This window comes from Nelusetta ayraudi, unplaced genomic scaffold (genome assembly GCF_046127955.1).
Source record: "Nelusetta ayraudi isolate G7.1 ecotype Tasmania unplaced genomic scaffold, CSIRO-AGI_Nayr_v1 ptg000050l, whole genome shotgun sequence".
In the NCBI taxonomy this organism is placed as follows: Eukaryota; Metazoa; Chordata; class Actinopteri; order Tetraodontiformes; family Monacanthidae; genus Nelusetta; species Nelusetta ayraudi.
The window spans coordinates 1,086,901-1,112,960 of NW_027466100.1; the positions used below are offsets into that span (position 1 = coordinate 1,086,901).

The 26,060-nt window shown below is 43.7% G+C and overlaps 1 protein-coding gene across 7 annotated transcripts in view; it reads right to left on the reverse strand.

Moving 5' to 3' along the window:
- Positions 1-8,187, reverse strand: part of cfap20dc (CFAP20 domain containing) — a 48,503-nt gene extending 40,316 nt beyond the window's left edge. For 3 of the 7 annotated variants that reach the window (XR_012928262.1, XM_076037095.1, XM_076037094.1), the window contains exons 1-8: positions 7,964-8,185; positions 7,218-7,395; positions 7,037-7,126; positions 6,464-6,557; positions 6,286-6,358; positions 4,509-4,623; positions 4,226-4,373; positions 3,500-3,646 (exon numbers count right to left, since the gene is read on the reverse strand). Coding sequence is in view for 6 of the 7 variants with exons in the window: in XM_076037095.1 (XP_075893210.1) it covers positions 3,500-3,646; positions 4,226-4,373; positions 4,509-4,623; positions 6,286-6,358; positions 6,464-6,557; positions 7,037-7,126; positions 7,218-7,238 (688 nt within the window). In the remaining variant the exon portion in view is untranslated. Of the gene's footprint in view, positions 1-3,499; positions 3,647-4,225; positions 4,374-4,508; positions 4,624-6,285; positions 6,359-6,463; positions 6,558-7,036; positions 7,127-7,217; positions 7,396-7,963 lie in introns of all 7 variants that reach the window. The other 4 variants (XM_076037096.1, XM_076037093.1, XM_076037092.1 and 1 more) reach the window with 3 other exon arrangements.
- Between the last annotated feature and the right edge of the window lie 17,873 nt (positions 8,188-26,060).

Genomic DNA, 26,060 nt, shown 5'->3' on the forward strand with positions numbered 1-26,060 from the left:
GCACTGGGGATGAGGTCCTTAGAGTGGGAGCGGGCAAATTTCACTCGCTCACTGCAGCTCGTTTTCCACGCACCATACAAAAGAAATGAACATTGTAGAGTTGCGCGGACACCACTGATTTCATCAGAATAAATCAAGCCCGGCTTTTTCACTTTACATTCTTTGTTTTTTTTTTTGTTCCTAGTGATTACATTGTAAGAGCCGGGGCTGCTCGAGGCAGAATTTTGCATTTGGTTACGGTGTGGAGGACAGGTGCAAATCACTTTACAAGCGCTTATCCTTGCTAACCATTGTCTATTTTTTTCCACAGAGCAAAAATGCAGAGGAGTTTTCATTTCTCGTGAGTTTCCACTGAAACCTGACACAGGCTGCCTGGTGTCAGGGCTGTTTGGGCACAATTCACAATCTGCGCTGAAAAACAGCTGGCAATACACCCACATCATGGGTAATAGGAGTGGGAATTACTGAAACAGTTTTTTTGTTCGCTTGGTTGTTGTTGTTGTATTTTTTACTTGTCGGAGATGAAATTTCCAAAATAATTAATTTAAAAGAGCATACTGGTGCAGGTGCAGGTGCAGGGCTAAAAGGTGTAAAAGAAGTCAGGGGAAAAAAAAACAATGAGTAAATGGGTGCAAATCACAGCGACACGTCATTAGGTCGCACACACACTGTCGATAAAAGACGAGAATACAGATACATAAATGATCAGTCAGTTCAGATACATAATATATGTATATGCAAATATATGATTGGAAGTTATTCATGCAACTGAAATCTACTTATTGCCTCACAGGCACGGTTGTCACATCTATCTGATCAGCTTACACTAACACTTCCTCAACATAACTGGGTTATACAGTATATTGCACATATGCCTTTAGGTATCCCAAAGGCAGCCTAGTCATATTTACGCCGCTATTGATAAACTTGTTACGTGGGTCAATGAAGATGTCCTGAATGTGTTTGACGAGGAGGGCGGCTTTGCCAAAGAGCTCATTTTCATTGCATCTTTTCACTTTCTTTTTTTTTTTTTTTTTTCTTTTACAGTCGATTAAAATGTGAACTTATTTCACACTGGGGCAGCAGCGGCACTGTTGCGGCACAGCAAGAAGGTTCAGGGTTACAAGGCTTTCTGTTCTGCAGTGTGCATGCTATTATTCCCATGCCTGAGAAGACCCTGTCCGGGTTTACCGCCTTCCTCCCACAGTTTAAAAAACATGCAAGTTAGGGAGAGGTGGCAACTCCACGGTCCAGCGGTATCAGTGCCGCGTGCGCATGTCAGCACTGTAATGAACTGGTGAAAATGGGCTGCGGCACGACCCCACCGGCCCGAGCGAAGCTGTGCGCTAATGGTGTTCCGCACCTGGTTTTATTCATTAAACAGGCCTCGGCTGAATCCACCTTAGACTCTTCTTTCATCAAATAAATGACAGGGGAAAAAAAAATGAATAAAATAAAAGAAGGAATCGCGCAAGTGCTTCAGCCTGACCCTGCTTCATCCGAGCCTCATGACTCATTAGGAGCGGCCGCGGCTGACGCTGGGAGTAAAACGCGCTTCCTCTCTGATCCTCATCGGAGCAGAGAGCAGACACTTCCATTGTGCGGAGCGCGCTCGACGGCGAGGATGATGCAGACGGAGCGGCGGACTGCGAGCGATGAAAAAGATGACCCTCTAATGTGGCACATTCTGCGGGAACAAAATGGCCCAGGTGAAGGAGCAAGCAAAGCCCTTTGTGCACCCTCGTCCGCCGGCACACACAAATTGCGCGCCGCAGACAATAAACACAATTGGAGGAATTAAAATAATTTTCGGCATTGATTTTTCCGAGCCTTTCAATGGACTGACTTTCTGGGGTGAGAAAAAGAAATGAAAAAACGCTTCCACAGAATGTCAGCTAATCAGTGGCTGTCGCCGCGGCGCGACTGGCGGCGGCCTAGTTTTTAATAGTTTCTGACAGATCAGGTGCAGAAGTAACAACATTCGCTAAGCAACTCTGTCACAGTTAAATTGTGTGCCCACTTTAATAACAATCCTTTTAATTATGATTGTAAACGTTATGCTAATAATGCAGGAGCTAATTGGGAAAAGCTATTTTCCCCGTGCGTGTTTACTACTCTTTTATGGGCATCGCTGTTTGACTCGACATGATTTTGGACAGCTGTCAGGACAAATAAATAAGCGGTGATTAAAAAAAAAAAAAAAAAAAGAAAGGGCCACAGAGGCGTCAGGGCTGGATTAGCCGTGCATGTCTTTCATATGAGTGGATAATTACAGCTCTTTGTGAATAGATGGGGTGCACAGCAACACACAAATGAGGATAAGAGGAGTTTCATGGCGCAAAAACACCACAATGATCACCGCGTGCTAGAGAAAGCTGTTCACCGGCCTGTAAAGTGACTGTTTTATATGCAAAACTGGGCGGATAATGCAGACGTCGATACTGGCCCCTAACACCTGCCCACACTAAATGTATGGGGTCAGAACAGTCTCACAATGAATAAATTATTCAGACGCTGAATAACTTGCAAACGCATTGATTTATGTATAAATTACTCCCTTGACAGAAACATTTTTCAGCACGCGCACAAATATTACTGGTTTCATAAAAATGTTAAAACAATCTGCACACTGTTTTTTTTTTTTTAAAAAAAAGTTCATAACAGTATTTCTGATAGTATATGAGGAATAAGGGAAAGACAAAAGTGAGCGACATGTCAATTTTTAACCAGAATGTGACAATTATCTAAAGTGTAAAATCTGACTTTGCAAACTACCGGTGATTTGTGCGTGAAACGTCCGCAACTCGCCCGATGCAAACCAGAGTTCACACACAGAGGATCAAATCGGCTCGATGTCGACAACATTTTTAAAAATACACACGCTATGTATTCAACGTGGCTTTTGGCACAGCACAACGTTCGTTTCGCAGTGCTTCCAACACATCAGCAGAGGTGAGGTTGTGCCCTAATGTTCGTAATGAGTTCCCGAGATCTTTTGTTCAGTGGTGGAGTTCTTGGTGTCTTTTTAAAGGGCTGCACACAAAGTGTTTACAGTTTTGTTAATACCATGCTATGTTGCATTTTCCCTGCATATAAAAAGTAGGTGAAGTATTGGACCATTAAAAAAAAGGGACCCATGCAATAGATATATGTCCATAAAACATTTTCTGTCTGCTTCTTTTTTTTTTTTGGCTGATTTTCACAAAATAATACAAACACTGCACCAAAATATGCCCAAAATCAGAACATTACTCCGAATGTACAATTCATTTGATTTTAGAATTGGGGCCCTGAATGTGTAAGTTAGTGCGGCAACAAGTGATATTTTTTTTTACACAATTTCAGGTGACAGATTCTAAAATATAAGCCCTGAAAGCATCATTTAACAGATAGTATCATTAAACTTTCTGCACAGCAACTCAGAATTCTGGCGAGGGAAAGGTTTTTAAAGACTTAGAAGAGTTTTTCTCCTGTCAAACTCCTGTGATTGGTTGCCTACCGGAGTCAGGCCTGAACGGCTCAGATATTACGCCTTCCTTCTGCAAACTCTCCATGCTCAACACCTGCGTGTAATGGACCACATCCAGTGGGAACTTGCAACTGCGAGGGATCAAGTCCATTAAATTTTCACCGTCCAGGGACAAATCTAAATTCAAGAGAGAAACGTGTGAGAACCATTCAATGAGCACTGGCATAGAAAACATAGGTAAAAAGTGAGAAAGAGAGAAAGAGAGAGAGATGGGGAGAGAGAGAGAGAGAGAGAGAGAGAGTGTGTTATAAAAAAAGATGGCAAGAGCAGTGGGATTAATGCAAGGGGGGTTTCAAACGTGACATCATGTAACCCCTTATATAAGTGCACACTTGAAGCAGTTGTACATTTTTTTTTGTGACTTTATTTTTCGACACATATACGGCGCGTGTCTATTGATTGTGTATTCATACTTTATAAATGATGCATTAGGCTTTGTCTGCCATGACTTCCATCCATCCATCATTTATAATGTATGCGTACGCAATCATCAAACGCATAATACATGTGCTGACAAATCGAGTAACTAAAAAAGGTATCAGTGGGGGAGCATACAAACTAAAAGTACATACTTGATAAAAGTGTTACCAATGTCACATGGGTGGAGGTTAAGAGGGGAAAAAAAATAATGAATTTAAAAAAAGAGAGAAACTAGTGTTTAACTGCTGACTGCTGAATGCGAGGACTCTCCAGTACCATCGTCAGGGATTCTTGTTGAGTCTGCTTTCATGGTGAAGATTCTTCTGACTTTACAGCTCGCAAACAAAGTGATGACATCCAGCTTCAAGAAGCCTTTGAAGAGCTCACCGGTGAAAGACACAAGGTCTATGAGCAGGGTGGACCACTGAGACACACAGAAACAGCGTGGGTTTTGTGCTCACAAGGTCTAACTCTGATCCCAGGATCGTGAGAACGGCCGCTCGGAAGAATACGAAAGCAGAAGCGGTGACAGAACTCAGGGAATGGGCAAAATACTCACACTGTTTCGCTTCACACTGACAAAAGGTATCTTTGCATGCAGAAGATTGACAGAAAGTTCTTTGTGCACTGTTGAGAAGTGAAGCCTCCTTTTGAGGTGCTCTGAGTCTGTTACCCTGTAGGGAGACAAACAAAACGGCGTTTACCAGCGTGATGCGAAGTCACCAAGAAGTTCCGGCCTTTCCATTAAGCCTTTTAGTGTGCATTAAGAAGAATATTGCATTAGGGGTTTTATGGAAGCAGCATCATTCGAAGTAACTTCCTCTAAGTGGCAATAAAGTTGGTATGTTCGATGCTAATGCCCAAAACGGTTAATGGAAACCAGTTTTCCTGAAATCTTTTGTAGCGTCGTAGCATCGTCCTGTGACACTATTACACTTTTCACTGCCTCAATAATTGGTTCAAATTTGCTTGACATTCACAGGAAATGCACTATTTTGGTGTGTAGCTAATTGCATACCGGTCAAATGCATATAAAAGGATTGACTGAAGGCATTGAAAAAAAAATAAATAAATAAACCTCTCATAGCAAAGTGCCCTGCTTACTGTAACGGTTGTTTTCAAATTCACTGACAATGTGTAAAACAGACTTTAGACATGAATAAACTATTTTTTATTGGCCAAAACTATATTGAACAACAGAAAAGCTTTCTTTCTGCCAAAAGAACTGAATGGGTTTTTTTTTTGGTGGGGAATTAGTTGTTAACTGGGTTATTTCAATGTAGCTTGGTGTTAATGGGGAAGTGTTCAGCAGGACACCATCATTTGTTTGTCTGGTATGGTTTAACAGTGAAAATATCAGATACAAACAAACAAATACTGTCATAGTCAGTATGGACAACCAGGCTTTTTGGCACTGACAGTGCTGTATCTGTCTGTTTTTTCTGTTTCTTTGTTTAATAAGCCGAAGTGTTGTCTTAAGACTTTTAGCATCTTTCACCCAGAAAGGCTCACAGCAAAAACAAGGTGGCCATGAGGTGGTTTTAGGCCATTTTCAGATGAAATGCAGTGTTTTTCATGTGCACGGCTGCTTCCTTTTCAGGTCTATTGCTATTTCTTTTTAAACACGCCTTGTGAGCCCACACTGCTGAAATGTTGTTTCCAGACCCGTGCCTCCGTAAGCACCTCACTAGGACCTTAAACGTGGGCCAAACACACCGGGGACGTGGTCAACGCAAGGGCAATAGAAAATGTTCCTCCATTTTCTTATGACCTTACAGACTCCCTCCTATTGGACGTGCTGAAGTGATGTCACAGGGCAAAACGCCCAAGTTGAAAGACTGAAAGTGGGTGTAATTCCACATAAACAATGACTTGGGAGGAGGAACGGGGGGCGCACATGGCACCCAAGCATGGCCTGCCTCAAAGTGGCTTTAGGGGGAGGACTGAACCCCTGGCATTGGGTGTTGTCACTAACCTATCAGTGAGACAGCGTTGCCCTTTGCGACGCCACAACATGTTGATTTCCACGGCAGCTTTTTGTGTGCGCGCATTTGACTTTTATCCTCTCTGGGAAGTTCACAGACTGACTTAGAAACACTGGTAAAGTGAATTTTAGATCAAATGGGGCGTTATGTGATTTGGTTTATTAAACATTTATATTAAACATAGTTACATCAAATAATTTTTGGAAGCAACACTAAGTAGGGTCTGTTCTCAACTTTTCAGCAGAGCTACAGTGTCTTTCACATATGCTTTTTTTTTAGTTCGCTTTCTGAGTAACAATGGGGGGGAAAGAATTTGTTAAAAAAAAAAAAAAAAAAACATGTTGTACTTACATAATCTCAATGGAGAAATCTTTGCTCCGAGGAATGTTAACTTGAAGGACCACGAAGCTGTGGAGGAGCCCAACTGCAGGCGGCGGTGCGTGCAAACAACAAAACAAAGAGGCGCAGTCGTGCGTCAACAAAATTTGAAAAAGTTTACGAATGGGTTCAAGAATGGAAGGCAACTTACGAGACACCTTAGAGCTGTCTGGCGTTTGCATCTTCACCGTCTGGCTGCTGCCCTCCAGACAGTAAACAAATCCTTTCACCTCTTTATCGTACTCCTGGAGAAATAAGAAAAAAATGAAAAACAAGGTTCATGGTAAGTACTTGTCAACCGTAAAACGGATTGAGTCTGAAATACAGTCCAGCTCTTTTTAAATCAAAGACTACTCAACCAAGGAAAGGGATTAATTTTAGGCATATTTTTGAATATATATATATTTTTTTACACATATTAAAAGTTGTGACACTTCGACTTTCCAGTCGTTTCAGCAATTTCTGGAAATATTTACACAGCAGTGTAAAAAAAATGTGCAAAAAAAAAAAAAAAAAAAAAAAAAGCTACAAGAAGGTAGCGTCAGCTCTCGTGACCCTTCAAGAGTTATATTTTATATACGCATTCTTGAATTGAACACAGAGCCCTCTCTATGCGGACGTTCACCGTGACGTAAAGTCTGTGACTGAATTAGACAACGAGTGCCCCCATTCGTAATAGTGTGCCGCCGTCGCCAGCAGCTGAGCAGCTGTGAAGCTCACTCACCTTCTGTATGGCTGCGGGCCCTCCGGACAGCTTCCACCTGGCTACCGGGTCCTTCCCCTGCCCGCTGAGCAGCTCGACCACGGGCCCGCCCTGGCAGAACAACAATGATGGGAGTTCACCACAGTTTTGGCCCGGCTACCCAAAGAGAACACGGTAGATTAGCGGAAGAGGCCCGAGGTACCTGAAAACGACTGGAAGACATGTTCCGTCACCCGGAGAAAGAAGGAACGCCGTCAGGAGTCGCGGTATCCTGCAGGTGTTACGCCGGGTTTGGCGCACCTGCCATGAGGTGCTTCTACCGCCACCACCCCCCCCCGAGCCGGAACCGACTTCAAAACGTGGGTTCAATTATGTTTTTCCTATATGCACATTTAAAAACCATGCTTATTATTCTGACTTTAAAGTAATGCTGTTGACTTTTTTCTTGGAATTGAGAGCGTAAGTAAGTGTTTGCGCTCTGATATTGTAAATAGAGTTTTTTTTGTTTTGTTTTTTGTTTAACTTTAAGACCTACACTTTTGTTTTCGATGCTATAGGTTCAAACGACGAGTTAGCTAAGATTGTATGCTAATGCGACAGTATTAAAACAGATTAAGATTAATATATTTTAATGGTGATACAAATAAATAAATAACACAGCAACACTTCATCCTTCATTCCCGGAGAAGTAGTTACTAACTAAATGGGCTCATCACTCGAATTGCGGCGCTCTTCTGGCTCCGAAAATGATATAGCCTACTGTGTGACGTTTACCAAGTCAAACATTTTTGACATTTTAACTTAACGTGTTGTGAGGAAATATTTCATATAGCGTGCTTAACATATTTATTGGGAAAGGGTAGTTACAAACTTATGAATAAATTGTTGATTTCTATTTATATCGTTATTCCTAAAACCGCAAAAGACCAACTTAGTCGGTGATGTTACCAGTAAATCCAAGAGAAAATGGTCCGACCATTTGGTAGGCTCCGTTTTTCCCTCTGCGCGCGACCCCGCGAGTGTCACCGAGGAGAGCTGGCAGAACTCAGCATAACACCTGATGGGACATTTCGGCTTGCAACGTTAGCCTTTTGTCTAATTAATGCTACAGCGAGGGTCCATATATGTTGTAGAGTTGAACCCAGTTATGTCGAGTCACCCGGTGTTCGACAAGTTTGTTTGGCGCAGCTCCTGTTTCCATGGCAACCTGACATAAAACGAACGACAGGGAGGAAGTAATGCTGATAGGATATGTCACAAGCCAATCACAATATTCGCGTTCATTGTTTTTTAAAGTTCAATTAAATAACGTTATTTTGTTAACTACTTTATCCACATCTTGTACCTAGTATCAATCCAAATAATTTTCTTTCAGAATATTTGCTAAATGCTAAATAAATAAATAAATATGATAATTAGCTTTGTTTGAAATTCATGCTGATTGCTGTCAGCTGTCCTTTTTTCTCAGTTTTTTAAATTTGGTAACAGAATTGCATTTCTCCCTCAAAATTGTTTTGCAAGAATCAAATTTGCAAAAAGAAGAACTAAGTACGAATTTTCAAGGTGAAATGTAATACTGAGTTTAAAATCCATTTTTTTTGTGCCCTTACCTGTGAGGTTGAGGAAAGAATTTAAATGTAGTATAAACCTAGGAACAAGAAACCACCAAGGGCGATAAGACATTCTGCAAGAAAAAGTCTGATACTTTTTCATTTAATGATGAAACTTGTTAAATTATTTCTAACTGCAGCATTTCCCCCATTTAGTCACTATCATGCTGCAACTTTACCTGAAAATAGACATCTGTCAATCGAGAGGTGCATGGTGGGCAATGTGTTGATTGCTATTGATTCACATGGGTGTCCTGCTAGAATGACCTCCGCTTTGCAAGATGTTCCTATTAAATGCCTCAATTAAAAAAAAAAAACAGTGTCTTTTGACAACAACCACTATAAGGTCTATGGAGTGTGACACACAATGTTAAATAAACTAAAGACATTACAAAAGCAAAAAAGCTAAGAATAGAGCTCCATTAGAGTTGTGTCTTCAGTGGGGTTTTTTTTGTTTTTTTTTAATCCATTACTATGTCATTGTCACTTGCTTTGTTTACCATTGCTGGCAGCAAGCTATTGTAAGATCAAAAGATGGCTTTTTAATTAGCTACAGAGGGAGACCACATCCGGCATATGGCTTACAGCTTATTAGCATGTTTTGCATGTATCTGACTTCTCAGTTATTTATGGCAATAGAACAAAAGAGACCACAAAAAAGGAAACTGTCCAGCTGCACCTGACTGCAATGAGTAGTATTGCTCGGGAATAAACACCGTGCTGCACTGTCCCCATTCCAATCGCTGTGTTTTCACTCTGTCTGAGAATGCAATGTTGTGGCATTCGAGTTTTATTTAGTGGCAAGGCAATAAAACAGGAAAATACAATTGCAATAAATAGTTACCTAAATCATTATTTAAGCCATGTTTATTTAAATGCCTGTTTATGAAAATTTTATATCATAAAATGCAAAGATTTACACATTGTTTTACAATCAACTTTTTTTTTTCAAAAGGGGGAAAATTACAATTTTAATCTGAATGTGTGGGCAGGACAAAAAGTGGATTCATTCAGATTGACGTCCTCTCTCATACGTAGAAATAAACCCAACGTTGTTTTGGACATTCCTTGTTTTTATAGACAAGGGAGATATTCACCTGCATTGCAAGTCATTCATTCATTCATTCTTCCTGAGCTCAGGGTCACGGGGGTCTGCTGGAGCCTATGCCAGCTGTTTTAGGGCGAAGGCAGGGTGACACCCTGGACAAGTCGCCAGTTCATCGCATAGAGACAAACAACCATTCACACTCACATACACACCTATGGACAATTTAGAGTGTTCAATTGACCTAACATGCGTGTTTTTGGAGTGTGAGAGGAAGCCGGAGAACCCGGAGAGAACCCACGCAGACACGGGGAGAACATGCAAACTCCACACAGAAAGGCCCCAGTCCCGCAATCGAACCCACGACCTTCTTGCTGTGAGGCGGCAGCGCTAACCACTGCGCCACCGTGTCGCCCCATTGCAAGTCATATGTAACTAAAAAAAACGTGGCAATATTTTAATGATGGTCAAGGATGCTAAGGAGCTGAGGGCCTCGCTTCTTTGTCTTGAATGCTAGTTGGCTTCTTTCTGAAAACGACCAAGGAAGCTGCAACCTGCGTAACAAATCTGTCCTTGTCTGCGTCTTTGACAAAATGTTTTTTAGTCTCATTGCCAAGTATTCTCTTATTTCCTCTAATGGGTTTGTACATTTGCAAGGTTGTTGTCTAGCAGGCACAATCATCACTATCAGAGATGTGCCACTCTTAAAAGGAGACTAAGCAGATGATAAAAGAAAAAAGAAAAAAGTATACAACTGTAGAAAAATATTCAGACAGTGCGGCAACAGCTTCAGTGCAAATTAGCTACTGAGAGAAGTATAAGTGAAGCCTTAAAAAGCCTGCAAACAATGGTTTGTTTTGTATTCAATTGTAGGTCAGATTCCAGCGCAGACAGTCAAGGTGATTATTTCTTTCTGCCCAGGAAAAATTCTTTCAATGAACAAGAGTAGACCTGCTTATTTTGGTTCAATTTCTATTAGCGAGTGTGAGTTCTTTTGTCTGCTTATTTTTATATTTACACAAAAATAGGAAGTAGGCTCTTTACAACTTCTTCCCTCGTATAACCAGCGTGCACAGATGTACAAACAAATAAGGTTCCGTTTTAGCCACACTACACTCTCGGTGTTCTGAATCGCCGGTTTACATTTCCACTGTTGTGGCGTGTCGATCAGTTGCATACCTTGAACTTTATTAAATCTGCCACCAGTCAAGGGCAGTCCAGTTGACCGGTGAGGAAAAGTGTGTATTGTTTGGGACTGATGCTTCATTTGGCTGCTAAATTTTGTTGTGTGTGTGTTTAATTTTATATTTTTTATGGTGGCACTGTATCTTGATAAGAGAGTTAATTAAAAAAAAATAATAATAAAAAAATCTATTTATATATATATATATTTATAATGAAAGAGCTTTATCAAATGTTTTGGGAATTTCCAATATCGAAAAGATGTGATTATCCAGCAAAGCTATTTATTTGCGGGCCTCACTGGCATCGGTAAATGTTGGTTATCAGCCAAATCGATAATTGTAATGTATTTGACCAGTGCATCTTTATTATCTGTTAAAATGCACCATTACAGAGTATACTGTGGTATTTTTTATTTATTTATCTATTTATTTATTTTTTTTTTACAGCAGGTAGCCGCTGGACCAGTTGACCATAGAGAGACTGTCCTGGGTTACAGCTCTGCCTTAATCAAAGACAATGCCAACAGAGCACACTGAAAGAGTGAAAGTTTCATCATTATCTTTTTTTTTCTTCCCCCCCACCAGCTCAGGAATTGCTTGATGCTGATTGGGACAGACAGCCTCATTACAACAAAGCCTGGCATGTGCTGAACATTGACGAAGCCGCCATAAAGAAACCAGTTAATAAATCAGCGCTTGTTAACGTAGTTAATTATGACTAATTATTCACTCATTATTTTGAGAAGAATCTATTTATTTGAATCTGTCAAAACACACCAATTACTGTTGGCACCGTTCGTTTCGACGTACTCAAGAGTGACATGGAGACGAGACGTGTGATTTAAACCGTATAATCGTGGTATTATTAATAGAGATTTACCACGTCGGCGATATTATTCAAACCTTATGAGTTGTTCCCTTGACCGTGCCAATAGCAAGGGAAAAGGGTTTGATTACTCCTTTTGGTTCCAGTTCGACATTAGAATTGTGGCTGAGAAGTGTACAATAGCAGGGTTGAAGGTCAGGTACCGCCTGCTGAAAGGAAGAGCACGATGTGAGATTTGCTCCGTGTGAAAATTTTTTACCAGCATCATTGACTGAGCGCCAGGGTGGACGGATGAAAGCGCCGTTCGTTCTTCCTCCTGGACTCGATTCACTGAAGAGTGGCGTGGCAGCCAGCGAGAGATTACGTACCTGTCTAATTCTCAAAGCCCTCACAATAAGAGTGCCACGTGTCTCAAACTGTGCCCGCCAAACCCGAACGGTGTCGCTCTGCTTTGCTCACATTTCAATGAGGGTTTTCATAGAGAACACTGCTGTGGCAAAAAGCAAAGCCATTCTAACCATTCGCAAACTGGTGGCGTCTCCCCGGAGTTGGTGGCAATCTGTCACCGCACGGCCAGACTTCCTGCTGACGTGGAAGCAGAGACAAAGACCCTACAATGCCAGGAATGCTGAGTTTACAAGACAACAGAATAGTAAATAATGGCTTCCTCTCTCTCTCTGTCGTCCTCCTCTTCATATCACAGCAATAGCTGGGTTTCCCGTGAAGCCATATATTGCAATTAGAATACATCTACATGTCCGAACCGAATAAAAATGCTCTATGTAAACCCCTCATTCACATTGCAAATGGAATTTAAAATGGTTTCAGGGCTCAAAAGATTCTAATCTACCATGCAACTGGCGCAATCGAATGTTGTGTGATTGCAGCCTTGACGAAAATCGCACGTTATGCTCCTTCACACCTGCAAACACGGTGGTTTTCCAGGCGGAACAGAACTGCCTGCCACACCGGAGTGCACTGCAGAGGTATTGAACGACTTTAACGTTACCGCACGCGAAACTCGAAGTAGTTAACACGTCAGGGCACTGAGGCGACGTTTGGATTAATCTGCGCAATTCACGCGGATGAAAAAAAAAAAAAAGTCCCTGTGACGCGCAGCATCAGAATAGATGGTGTCACATGCAAACAGCTGACGTGAAATCCTCATTCGGAATGGTCTGGATGAGGGCGGAAAACAAAGCCTGGCGTGTGTGTAAACGTGGCCGCCGTCTCGTTTACCAAACGCCTGCAGCACTCGCTGATTGAAATGGCATCCCGGCTGTGATTAATCTGCGTTACACCGCGGCCTCGTGGTTGCAGTTTTTAAGGAGAGCATCTGCACCTCATCCATTAGGACGTGGGGGGCTCGCCGCCAGAGAACTTCATTTTTCTCGCCCGCCACCTCCGTACCTGCTGCGTTTCCTACCGGGGCAATTGCAATCCGAGACAACGAGGGCGGAAATGAATCACGTCTGCCGACCATGATGGGCGCATTTGCGCCGTCACATTCTTAGGCACCGCGTGCTTCGGGAATCAGAGCCCGATACGAAGCAGATAGCAGTGGCAAGCCACCAGCCATATTCGGTGCTAAACGTGGCAGCAGGCGGGTCTCACTGAATCAGGCCCTCGGTATGGCCTCAAAATCGTCTGCTGCGATAGTTAAGCCGCTGCTCCATCACTATTCTGTTGCGCAAAGTTCCGCCTATGGAATTAACTCGCTCAGCTGCTTAGTCCTAATGACTTATCTTCTCGACTTTTAATCCCTTTGCTTCCTATAGAAGCGATCAGTCTGCCAACCACCGGCATTAAGAGGCTTTTTTTCCCCCCACTCCATGCGTTCATCCCGCGCTGTCCAGCCTCACCTGGTTTTTCTCACGGCAAAACCTTCTCAGACCTGCCTCAGACTCCGTTGGTGTTTTTTGGGTCCTTTGGAAAACAATGTTGTAGTATACGTTAGGGAAAGGCTAAAATACACACACACAGATAAATATAAAAACATAAAATGTCAGGGCTGTCAAACGATTAATTTTTCCAACCGTGATTAATCGCGCTTTGCAAATTTTCTGTCTTAAGCTTGAATCAATCAGTGAAATTTTAAATTTGCACTCCCAGCAGCATACTAGGCTGTCTGTGTATTGTCCCGGGCAGTATATCACATCCGAGGGGTGGAGGTGTGAGTGAAGCAGTCAGTGTGTAGTATAAACGAGGCTGCATTTGAGGTTACAAAAAGACAAAACAAAACAATACTCTGGCCAGACTGGTCATTCGGGAACCTCTGGTGGGGCGGCTACTCAGGACCACTGTTGTCGGTGGTTTCTTAAAGCATTCACTCTGTGATTTGCACAAAATAAAAACGGCTAGCACAGTTAGCAGGATGCAGTGTCGAAACGGAGCTCTACTGTTCGATGACCTGACTACGGGTGAATGGGAAGGTCAAAAAGGCTTGCGATTAAAATGCAATATATATATATATATATATATTTATATATATATATATATATATATATTTATATATATATATATATATATATATATATATATATATATATATATATATATATATATATGTGTGTATATGATAAAACAGTCTGGCTGTGATAAATACAATCCTATACAAATATTTCTGATATATAATCCAGTCAAAAATCCAAAATGAAAATTCCCCCAAACACTCTAAAGTTAATAGAATTTTTTTTTTTTCATTCAAACCGAACACAATCACTTCCCAGACTTTTTCCTTTGCATCATCAAAAGAATTTGCAAATTTTAATAGATTTTCTTCTAAATTCTCCTCGGTGCCTAATATTTTATCATCTGACATCCTGTAGACACATTGGATAATAATTTCCCATGATCCAGTCACGGGGGGAAAAAAAAGAAAAAAAAACCCTGCACCAGAAAAAAGAGCTATGAGATGAAAATGAGCAAGGGACTGTCTTTGAATAAATTAGCCTGAGGCATAAGCCAACGACGGTAAAATCTCTGTCACAAGAGGAGAGCATTGATTAATTTGTCAGAGTGTGATGTCTCCAAATTGCACGCCTGCGCCGGTAAAACGGGACACCTCTACGACAGGTGATAATTCGCATGCATGGCTGCAGACAGACAAGCTGAATTCCACATTTAGGGATTTAGGACGGCGGATTTGGAATCGTGTCTGTCAAGAAAGACGCCCGAGCCATTACCAAAACACGCGGAGAGCTCCCTCTTAAAAAAAAACCCGTCTCGCTGTTTGTTTTAATCTCTGCTGCAGCCGTGGCCTGAGACGAGGCTTTCGGAGGCGCAGAGAGATTGATAAGAGTGTCTGCAGTATGGAGACACTAAGCCGGTGGTCTTTGAAACAGACAAGAACCGCGAGGCACGCGATCAAAGTCGACTCCGTTTCCGTGAAGAAGGAGAGGATGTGTTTGGAGATAACTTGAGCTGCAGGTGACTGTGGCTCCGCTTCCAAAAATATTTCCTCCACTGTAACAACGCCGTGCCCCCCTGTGTGTATGTTTTTGTTTTCCACTAAACTGAGCGTTCGCGGCTTGTTAAGAAATTTTTTTGGACGAGACCCGAAAAAAAGGAGTGAATTATACACACATTCCACGGAAACTTTTTATGGCACCCAAATTGGACCTGAAAGCTATTTTTTTTTTTTTTTTTTTTTTTTTTATGAGAGCAATTGTGGCATCCATTCTGTTTTGCTGACTGTCAAATTGCATGAAAGTGCCAGTACACAATGTAGCGTCATTGTCCGCCAGCTAGCTGCCACTGTGCCATCGCAAGAACTTGAACTGCGCGTCGCAGCCTGCCGCATCTCTATTGAACGTCGCCCCTGCTGAAGAATCCAGTTCCGGTGAGTAAACAGTAGCGGGACCTAAAGCAATTTGGCTGAACATCGATTTGCAAAGTCTTGGGGTCCGTCGTGACGTCCGCGTCCCACAAAGTACACCTGGTGTTTGTCTTGTCTCCAAGCAGACGGACGTTATAGATGAATCGTTTTTTTTTTTGTTTTTTTTTTCGATTTTCGCACATTTTCTTTTTTTTGTCGCGAGGTCAAGTCCGTACCGTGGATGGACGCGTTGTTTCTTTTGTCGCGTCTGTAGCTGGAAGCTGGGTTGTGCGCGACGTCCAACGCATCCACCCCACGCACCATGTCGCTCGCTGCCGCCAGGCGGCACAGACGGCCGACTCCTGGGCACCAGTGCGTCTCGAACGTCTCTGGAACTCGCACTGACAGGCTCCTCGCGCCCATAATCCGACTTTTGAGGGAAATTGAATTGCGTGACGTGAGTGGCCGAATCAGGAACTGCAATGTGTGTTGGATTGACGTTGTCATATCCTGTCTGACACCATTTTTTGATTCCAAACAGACGTGAATAGAGCCGGACGGTTCTGTGTCACCTGCAATTGCAGCGAAGCCTCCCTTATCGTGCCGGCGCCGTCAGGCGTTCTGGAATTGCACGGGGTTGATATCTCACCCTCTCCGGGCTGAACGGCTCCAGGAACAATTGTTGTATTGTTCAGTTTACAGGCATCGTTATTCGACAGTTAACTTTGGCTTTCGCTCGGCTGACTAGTTGCGGTGCAGAGATGGGAAAAGAGAAAGAAAATATGGTAATTTGAGGGCATATTTTTGTACTTCTGCAGTAGGATACTGGTCATTAAAAAGGAAGGAGGGGGAAAAAGTGAATCTGGCTCCTTCTCCCTCTGTGTTTGTTTTGTCCCAGTGCCATCTCTTTGGCAATACTTAAAAACCCAAAGACCCGAGCCAAGCACACATCTGGATGGCTCCACTGACTAAACAAACTTGGAAGGCTCAGGGATTCTTTACTGCAGCACGTGTTTGTGTGTGTGTGTGTGTGTGTGTGTGTGTGCAAGATGATGCTGATGCTCATCTTACTGATATTTCAGTAATTGATCGAGACAAGTGCACGATCCAGCTCATTCTGTATGGACTCATTGGGCTGTCTAAATGAGCGCTGCTTTTTCCGCTGGACCGTCAACACAACTGCCAAGTGCAGTAGGGAAGGACGTCTTTTTTTTTTTTTTTTGTTTGCCTTACAGAATTCTCCTGTCGTAAGACAGCCGCGAAGGCTGGGAAGCTGGCTCATTCTGTTCACAGCTTTTGAGAAGTAGACGAAGAATGAAATAGTCATCCAGCAGGAAGGGCGAGTTTGTGTGTGTGTGTGTGTGTGTGTGGGAGAGATAATAAGAGGCAGACTTCGGTTATTTTTCTGCGCCTCTCGGCTTGGCTGCAAAAAGCTTAAGAGGTCGTCCCGTCGAACCCACAGCTGTGCCGGACAGCCACAAATTAGCGGCCACCTGTTGAACACCTACAGTGATTGGGGGGTGTGGGAGTTTTAGGGCATTGGCATTGCCACTCTTGAGTCTCCACGTGCACAACTGGATGTTTCAGTGAGATTATGCTCCTCACACGTACGAGACATATGTATATATATATATGTATACATATATATATATATATATATATATATATATATATATATATATATATATATATATATATATATACATATATATATATACATATATATATATACATATGTCTCATGTCAGTCAGTTTGTCTTGTTTTTGTCCTTCCAGGTCACGTTTGCACGGTTGATTATTGCCAAAAGGTTTGAAAAACAGTGAAAAGGTTGTTTTTTTCCTCCACTTGAGAGTTTCTTCTTTCCCTTTTGATCCTCCTTGAGAGTATTTTGTGGGTTTTTTTTTTTTTTTGTAGTTTTCCTCCCTTGAGAGTGTTTTTTGTTTGTTTTACTTTTGTATCCTTTTCAGAGTGTTTTCTTGTACTCTTGTATCTTTTTTGAGTGTTTTTTTTTTATTTTCATTTCTTTATTGTTAAATCCAGAGTCGTGTCAGGCTAAGATAAAGAAAATAAGAAAATTTTTTTTTTTAAAAAAATTAAAAAGAAGTCCGTTTGGCATCGAACTGTCCCCGAAAAAGCTTGTTTACTTATTCAAACAAATATCTGACGATTATGAGGTGACGTGGCTGGCTAATAAAAATGCTAAAGTTAATTACGGATTAGATGAGAGTGAAGTCAGGTGGGGAGAAGTGCGGCGACGCAGCCATTCAGCGCCACGAGTCAGCGCCACAATGGTTCCCCAGCTTTGTGTTGTCCGGATCTCGAAGATTATGGCCGCGTTTTTGTCTTCGGGCTAAAGAGGATTTCGCCAGCCAGCAACTACCTGAAGAATGGCCCCTTTTATTTTTCGAGATTTTTAACAATTAAAACGGCTAAGAGCTGCGGACGGCGAGATAAGAGCGGGAAGAATGGCCGCATTAAGGCCCGTTTTAACAGTCGGGGGAACTAGAACGATGGCTACAAAACAATGAGTAATAGAGTCGGAGTAAATCTCGTGCCGGCGTGATGATGGCAGGAAAATTGCTGCTGTCAAACAGTGTGGGACTGCTACTACTTTCCCTTTTAATGAGCTGCCAAAATGCAAAGCACACCTTTGTTTTATCCTCTTCATTAGATGCTAACTGCGGCTCTTTTTTTTTTTTTTTTTTTTCCTCCTTCTGATCCCTGTCAGCGAATGTAAATGACGTGTTAACCAAAACATGCCACGCGCTCTTTTCTTTTCTTCGACGAGTAAAATTGCTTCATTTGACTCATGCTTCCATTAACCCACGCTGGTCATTCCAGTTTAGCAGCAATTTGCTGCTGAATAAAATATGAGGCATTTGCTGATGCTCGCTATTTCTTAAGCACATGCCTGCACATAATAATGTTCTTGTCCACTGGGGGATATTTACTCACCTTATATGCCTGCATTACCACGAGGTAAGATTGTCTAATGCGATATAATTACTTATTCAGCAGGGTTTGCCGTGATGTGTAAGCAAGGGAAAGTCAATGATATGCCGTCCGGAAGGAGAGAAAGGTGTTGAACTTGACCTTGAGGCGAGCCCCCGACAGTGGGGGCGACTGACTCCCCCCCTCCCACCCCCCGCTAACTTCATCGGTGCATTGTTTCAACAATTGATGAGTTTAAATAATTGAGCTATTTGTTTTATGATTATTTTAAAGCCCGTAATTTTCCAGGTCAAACTTATGAGTCCAGACACGTTTCATTGTGCAGACAGAAAAGTACTAGACAGACACACAATCCTGCCCTGGGCATCCTCTCTCTGGTGTGATTGACGGGTCAGCAGCCTGCTTGTTAGAGTTGAGAGAATTGCATCTTGCAGGAACTCTGAGCGGCCGTGATAATGAAAGTCGGTGGAGACGCAGCCCATGCGGCAGGGATCCTCTACATCCAGACAACCCTTTTTTTTTTCTTTTTTTCTTTTCTTTTTTTTTTTCTTAGCCAAAGTGGACGTTTGCTACATACACAGCGTGACTTTTCACTTTTAAAACGGGCTGTGTTAACAGGATCTTAGCGCACGTCAGGCCGCATCGGCTCCATTGTTTCCACTTTGCCAAGCTCCTCTCTCTCTCTCTCTCTCTCTCTCTCTCTCTCTCTCTCTCTCTCTCTCTCTCTCTCGTTCCAGCTCAAGGTTCAGGTTGACTCGCGCTGTTAAAGTGTATTTTGGCACCGCTTTGTGAACACGCTGGCCTCAAAGAAACACACACACACACACTTTTGTCCTTCTCTGAGTTGTTTAGAAAAAAAAACGAAAAAAAAAAAAACCCCAACAACGATTCAGTGTAACAAATCCTGGTGATTGTATCCAACGTAGAGTTAGCGCAAAACCAACTTTCTTTCTTGCCGTACAGTGTTGCCATGGCAACCCAGGCCTCTTGCGTTGTTTGGCGGTCTGGCCTTGACTATAAGACAATCACGTTCAGAAAGTCAGAGTGTGGAGAAAATGTTTTCTTTCTTGCTGCTTTATCGTGTCCGTCTTTTTCAACTTTTTCTTTGCGTCGCTCTCACTGGCTTGACCTGTTTTGGGGGTACGACTGCTGCCGGTTCTATGCATTGTGTCACTCTCTTAATTCCCTGTACTTTGTTACATTCTTTGAAACGCTGCCTGTGCCAACTGATTAATAAAACCATATTCATTTTAATTTTTTGACCCTTGCCTGCCTGCAGAGCAGAAGTTTCCTTCAATCACTGCGTCTGCTCGAGATCCATCCCCTTTTTTCTTTTAATCAGTACAAAATGAGGCTGGGCTTTGTGTGGAATTTTGATTAGGCGTGAAAAACAGCTTGGTTGGAAACCTTGAGAATTTGAAAGGGGGGTGGGGGGTGGGGGGGGATACTTGAAAGAACACAAAGTGAAAGTTTTATTTTTTTTTGCACCTGAAGGTGTTGGAGAAGTTGCAGCATCCATAAAAACTGATGCGCAAAAGAGCAATGTTAAAATAAGAAGGAACAATTAAAAAAAAAGGATGTTTATAAACCGGGCACTTAGATGTTTCAATTTTTTTCTCCTTCATGTGTCTCTCAATTGAAGAGACACGTGGCAGCAGTGGCGGATGAAACGGAGGTGGGCGGAATGAAGACGAGATGCTGCGTCTCTAAGATAGACAGACAAGGTAAAGGCGACAGCAGCAGTGTGTCTGTCATGTAAGAGCTGCCCCCTTTCCCCTTCCCCTCATCTTCTGCACTGACATAAGAACATCAGAGGAAAAAGGCATCATGGCGATTAGCGAAACAAGACAACTTCAAGTGTTAGCATCATAGCAGTGCATGAAAGACAAACACGCACATACACGGTTTCTCTCAATTCCGTGTAAAAAAAGGTCAATGTTTGCATTTGAAATTCAAGACCAAACACCTACGCATAACAAATTGCAGTTAAAGGTCCGACATGTACATTTTTTTTGTTTTACAGAAGCCTGGTATTTAAGGAAGCCCACCTGACAGCATGTTTCGTAATTTAGGCCACTGTCAGGTGGGCTTCCTTAAAAAATGGGGGCGCAAATTGGCAGCTAGCTTTGAGCAAGACCCTTGTTGCTCCACTTATATTCTCATATAAATGAGAACCTAAGGGCAGGGAAACCAAATTGCTTTTATCGTACTGCTAGTATATACTTTTATTAATGAATTTATAGGCAGATTGTTAAGCTTTTATATAATATATAATATTATTAATATTCATATTATCATAATATTTTATATATGGTAACCATAAATCAAGCCAAATTTTACACGCTGGACCTTTAAAGATATGAAATTAAATGGAGACTTTGCAGTTTTCAGCCCTAATTTGAAACTTTCAGGACATTTTGAATTTTTTGTTTGTTTGTTTTCGACTCGTAATATGTCCAATGGCACCCCTGCCACTGACACAGTGGCCTGCCTGGCCTGATTTAGGAGCGACATAATTTTGGTAGTGTGCCCCGGCACCCTCCCGTGAGAGCAACACGTCACGTTGCATCAACACTTTACACAACAACATCAACAGTTCTCGCCTGCTCGCTAGCCTCTGCCCCGTTTGTAGGATGTTATCAGAAGAGACAGGAAAGAGAAGACACGGTAACCTTGTTCCCATGAGAGGGTGCTGGGCAGGCAACCAAAATGATGCAGTGCTATACCAGGTCAGCAGGTCGCACTGTGTTGGCAGCGGTGGGTTGGGGGTCACACTCTCCCTGCTGCTACCCAGAGATCCACAAAAACAAACCGGGAAACCATTATTTGTAGCTTAAAAAAAACAACACCGTTCGCTTTAATGTCTTTTTTTCCTCACTACGCTGCCCGGTAATGACAGGGTCCACAGAAATGACAGGGGAGGACCGAAATTTGCAACGTGGATCTAATTTCTCCGGCGCGACCGACGTCCGAACTGTCCGCCAAGCGTCGACTCATTTCGGTAAAACAATTGTGTTTAATCCCTCGCCTGGCAGCATGGCACCTTTGGCCGCGGGCAGCCCCCCAACCCTCCTTTCATCATTAACCTTTACCTCACTTTCAAATTACTGTATAATGGAGTGAGGTAATCTTTTTGCTCTGCTTAGAGGAGACCTAATGCTCCGCGTTTAGTTCATCAGTGTCTTCAGCCTCCTACGATATATAAAAAAAAGAAAGTAATTTCTAACGCCGCAGACAGATAAGACCCCCACGGAAGGTCTTTTCATTTTCTGCCGTGTGGCATTTTGAACTCCCGGCGGAATCTTCCCACCGCCGCTATCTGCGCGAGCGGAGGGACGATAATCCTCTGCGAGTTGTCACCGGTCCAGCCCTGCTAACAAAAAAAAACAAAAAAAAAACTTTTTTTTATGGAGCCGCCCCCTCCCCCGCCCCCCCAAACACGCCACCCCGTCCAAGGAGAGCGACCTGAGTAAATGCGACCTGAAGTCCAAATTATTTATTCATTGTCATTTTTAATATGGCTGAGGAAGTCCCGCGGAGCCTCCTCGCCGAGGCTTGTCAGGTTTAAGAGCGTGGGGCTGGAAAAATTCCTCCGGCTCCTCGCAGCCATTCTCGCTGTTCTCAGATCTGCCTCAAAGTGACTCATCAGCCCGCGAGGCTCCCCCTCCCTCCCTCCTGCCCGCCCTTCCCTCTTTTCCGACGCTCCCCTTCGCCGAGCAGGTCTCGCCGCCGCCGCCGCCGCCTCCTCCTCCGTCTCTTCTGGGACTGGAGATCTCTACCTCGGCCCCAGAGCATCAGCGTTGCTTTACTTCAAGGATGTTTTCTCGGAGGGGAGTTGAGGTCATTATAGTGCCTGCTCCGGCAGCACACTACACAGCTTGTGCTCGCACTGTCTGTTAAGTGATCCCATGGGCTATAACGTAGCATCCGATTCGCAGGAGGAGGAGCGGCGCCGCTTTTTTTGGGGGGGGGGGGGTCTTCAAGTGCTCGGCCTGAATTCCCCCGGGGGGGGCTGGTGGGAGGATGCCGAGAGACGTCGGCTAACTTGTTCTCTTTAGCCAGGCAATCCCGTCACCTTCCGCGTGTACTTGACCTGCGCGTGAATGGTCGACGCGCAAGGTGTTTACCCCTCCGTGTGGTTGGCGAGCGTTGAAAAGCAACAAACGTGTAAAAAAAAAACAAAAGAAAAGAAAAAAAAGCTCCATGGCGCCTTGAAGAGGCTCTTGGTTGCATCACCAGATGTTCAAGGCCAATTGTTGCGTCGAGATGTCCAGTTGGGTCTGTGTGCGTCAACGTTGCTACGGACGGATGTGCTCGTGAAAGTGAAAGACGCGGTGTTTAGCCATCTTTTCCAGCTGCCCCTACGGTCACTGCATTGTTCCGTATATGCTTGACAGACCAGCATGTAGAGGCTCTTGATTAGCATTGTTAGCCTTGCATTTTCAAATTTCTTGTTTTGCTAAAATACCCAGAAATGACTGCAAATCATATTATGACAGAAATTATAGTTATTCGCTTTCATTGGTTATTAGTCATGTTACGCTTAATTTGTTTCTGGCTTCTTAGAACCCTGGTGAGCGGCTCGTAGTTAGGTAGGTGAGCAGTCATTGGTCTGATCAACGGTAACAATAACAATAAATAAGTAATAATAAAAAAAAGTGATATTTTGTAGCATTCAAACAACTCACTGAAAGGTCTCTAGAATATTTGCTTGCTCATTCTCATAACAGGCGATCTGTGACGGAATTTGTTAAGCACCGTATGATACGATTGGAGGAGAGCATCTAAAAAAAACGGTTGCGGCGCCTTTTCCTCCTCATTTGAGAGCAAATTGAAATCGTGAGTGGCGTTTCCCGCGAAGGTTCTCAGCGACCGTCAGTCATCTGGCGGTGTGGGTTTTTTTTCTCTCTCTCTCTCTCTCTCTCTCTCTCTCTCTCTCTCTCTCTCTCTCTCCCTAGCAAAGTGTGGTAAAATACAGCTTGTCCTTGGTTGTATCCCGTTCGGCGCGCTGATCCTGTTTGTGTTTGCGTTGGCGGAGGAGTGGCGTCTGCGTTAAAAGCCAGTAAAAAAGACCTTGATTACCCCGCTCCATATGTTCAGCCCCAAGGAGCCGCAGCATTACGCCGTCGCTCCAGTGATGAAAGACGCCATCACTGGCAGACGTCGCGAGCGCCGCCTTGACGGCAGAGTCGCTGGGCGAGCAGCACTGTCAGTGCGGGTGAGCCTGAGCTGAAAACATCGTGTTTTTTTTTTTGTTTTTTTTTTGCCTTCTCCCCGAGATACGTCTGGTTCAAGTGTGGAGGAGAAAAACAACATCAGCAGCGGCACCGCGACGGTGATTGAGGCTTGCAAGTGGCCCCCGCCGTCACGAGGCTCGCCGACAAAATCGGGGGGGGGGGGAAAGGCTAATGTACGTTATCTATGTCATCGGTGCCATTCAGCAGCAGCATCCGGACGTGGCGCGCGACGGTGTGCGTTCCATTTATATAACATAATTAACTTTTGACAAGTCTCATTACTGCGCGCTCTATTTTTAATGCAACTTTTAGAACTTGTATCAGGGTGGTGGTGGTGGTGGTGGTAGTGATGTGTTCGTGTGTGCGTGCGTGCGTGTGTGTGTGTGTGTGTGTGTGTCTGTGGCACGGAACGTCGGGGAGAAAACTGTGCCAGAGCCTGTTTGTTTGAATAATGAACGTGACCTGATAAATTTGAAAAAGACGCTACTCTCACTTCAATCTATGAGGCTTGGCCCTCGGGGTAGCGGAACACAATATTTCTCAAATGACTTATTGAAAACAGTGTAAACCAACAGAGGATAAATGTGACATTTCTGTGTGTGTGTGTGTGTGTGTGTGTGTGTGTGTGTGTGTGTGTGTGTTAGAAACAAACAAAAAAACAAAACTGATTTCTATATGACAAGTTGTAATGATTCTTATTTTCCACAGTTCCCCTGTTACGATTAATGCATGTGTGTGTGTGTGTGTGTGTGTGTGTGTGTGTGTGTGCGTGCGCATGCGCATGCATGAGCAAAACGTCTTATTGTGATGCATTATCTCGTTTGAAAAGCCCTAATTAAAAACACTGGGCGTCGGTGGTCTCCCCAACCCCCATCCCCACCCCCACCCCAGACCCACCCCCGCCCGCCCCACGTTAGATCCCGGGAACATTAGGACCAGAACAAATAGTATATGTAAGCACTGTTTACCCTGGAGTGAATTAACCGCCTTAATGCCGTGCGGCGCGCTCGTTTCAGACACTAATCACCCTCCGGTCGCACATGAAGCCCGGGAACGGCACCCCGCTGCAACATAACCCGGCTCTAAACAACCTGCCGAGGGAGCGTGCAGCCGGTGGCCGACTCTCCGTCGCCCCGGCGCAGCTGGAGGAGAACAATGTGCCACCGCCGCCGCCACCGCCGCCGCCTCACACACACCTCCGCCAGAGCCTTTCATACTTAAAGCTACTCTCCATACTGAATGTGTTTGTTTTTTTTGTTTTTTTGTTTTGTTTTGTTTTTAAAAATATGTAAAAATATGCACCGTTTTTTGGCTCCCACTCGCGGCACCATTGTGAAATCCCAGATCCAGGGGCGGACTCATATTTTAATTCCGTCTAGGTATTCAGCGACCATCCAGGTCACTCTTGTATTTTTTTCTCGTAGACAGAGGACGCAAACGTTTATTAAAATATGCACTTTTTTTCCCCCCCCGTCTGTTTACTCGTTTGCGGCGGCAGCAGAGCCCAATCTGTTTGGAGTCAGGGGTCACCCGCTGGCTCCTGCCGCCGCTGAGGCGTCGGCGATGAACTATCTGCTATCTGTGCAGTTTTTCAACATGTTTGTCTGTTTTTTCTTTCTTTTTTTTTTTTGTTGCCCGGCTTAAACAAGACGGCTGTAAAAGCCGGTCAAAGGGAGCTGCGGTGACAAGGTCTACTTCTTCATGAGGGGACGCGTGGCACTTTTTTTTTTTATTTCCTGTCCCCCGTCTCTCATCTTGCCACAGCGAGCGCGGCCCGTAACTTCCACGTTACCGATGGCCACTTTCACGAGACCCGCCTTTACTTCGATACTGCAGCGCAGAGGGTCGAGTTAATCGGGGACGCCTGCAATTTTGCTGTATCAAAGAGTGAAATTTTGAGCGTAAAAGTGGCACGTTATTATTTGGAATTCAGCTTGTGAAAAGTAATCAATACAGCAACAAGTGCTTTCTATTTTGACTCGGTGTATTTTCTCTGGCTTTTGACTTTTTAACGTACCTCCAAGAGTGAACCCTGCGCAAAAATGTGTTAGGCTGTTTTTCTTTTTGGGTACACAGTTGGCGAATTAAAAAAGTAAAAGGAATGGTATTCGGAGGGCGAACCTCCCCGGGACCCACAGCCATATTCAGCATTATGTATTACAGTCAAGAGGTCCGACAGCCGAAATCTTTGTTCCACTGCCAACGCAAAGCAAATCCCCTCCACTGCTCCCCTCGGGGGGCGCCACAGCAAATTGCATGTATTCTTGTTTTTCACCAGGCTTGGGAACCTGTGCGAGGACTCTCAAGGAGCCTCGCCTTGACACTGACTGCATTTTAGGTTTAACCCACCTAGTGGACCCTTCAAGTCAACGT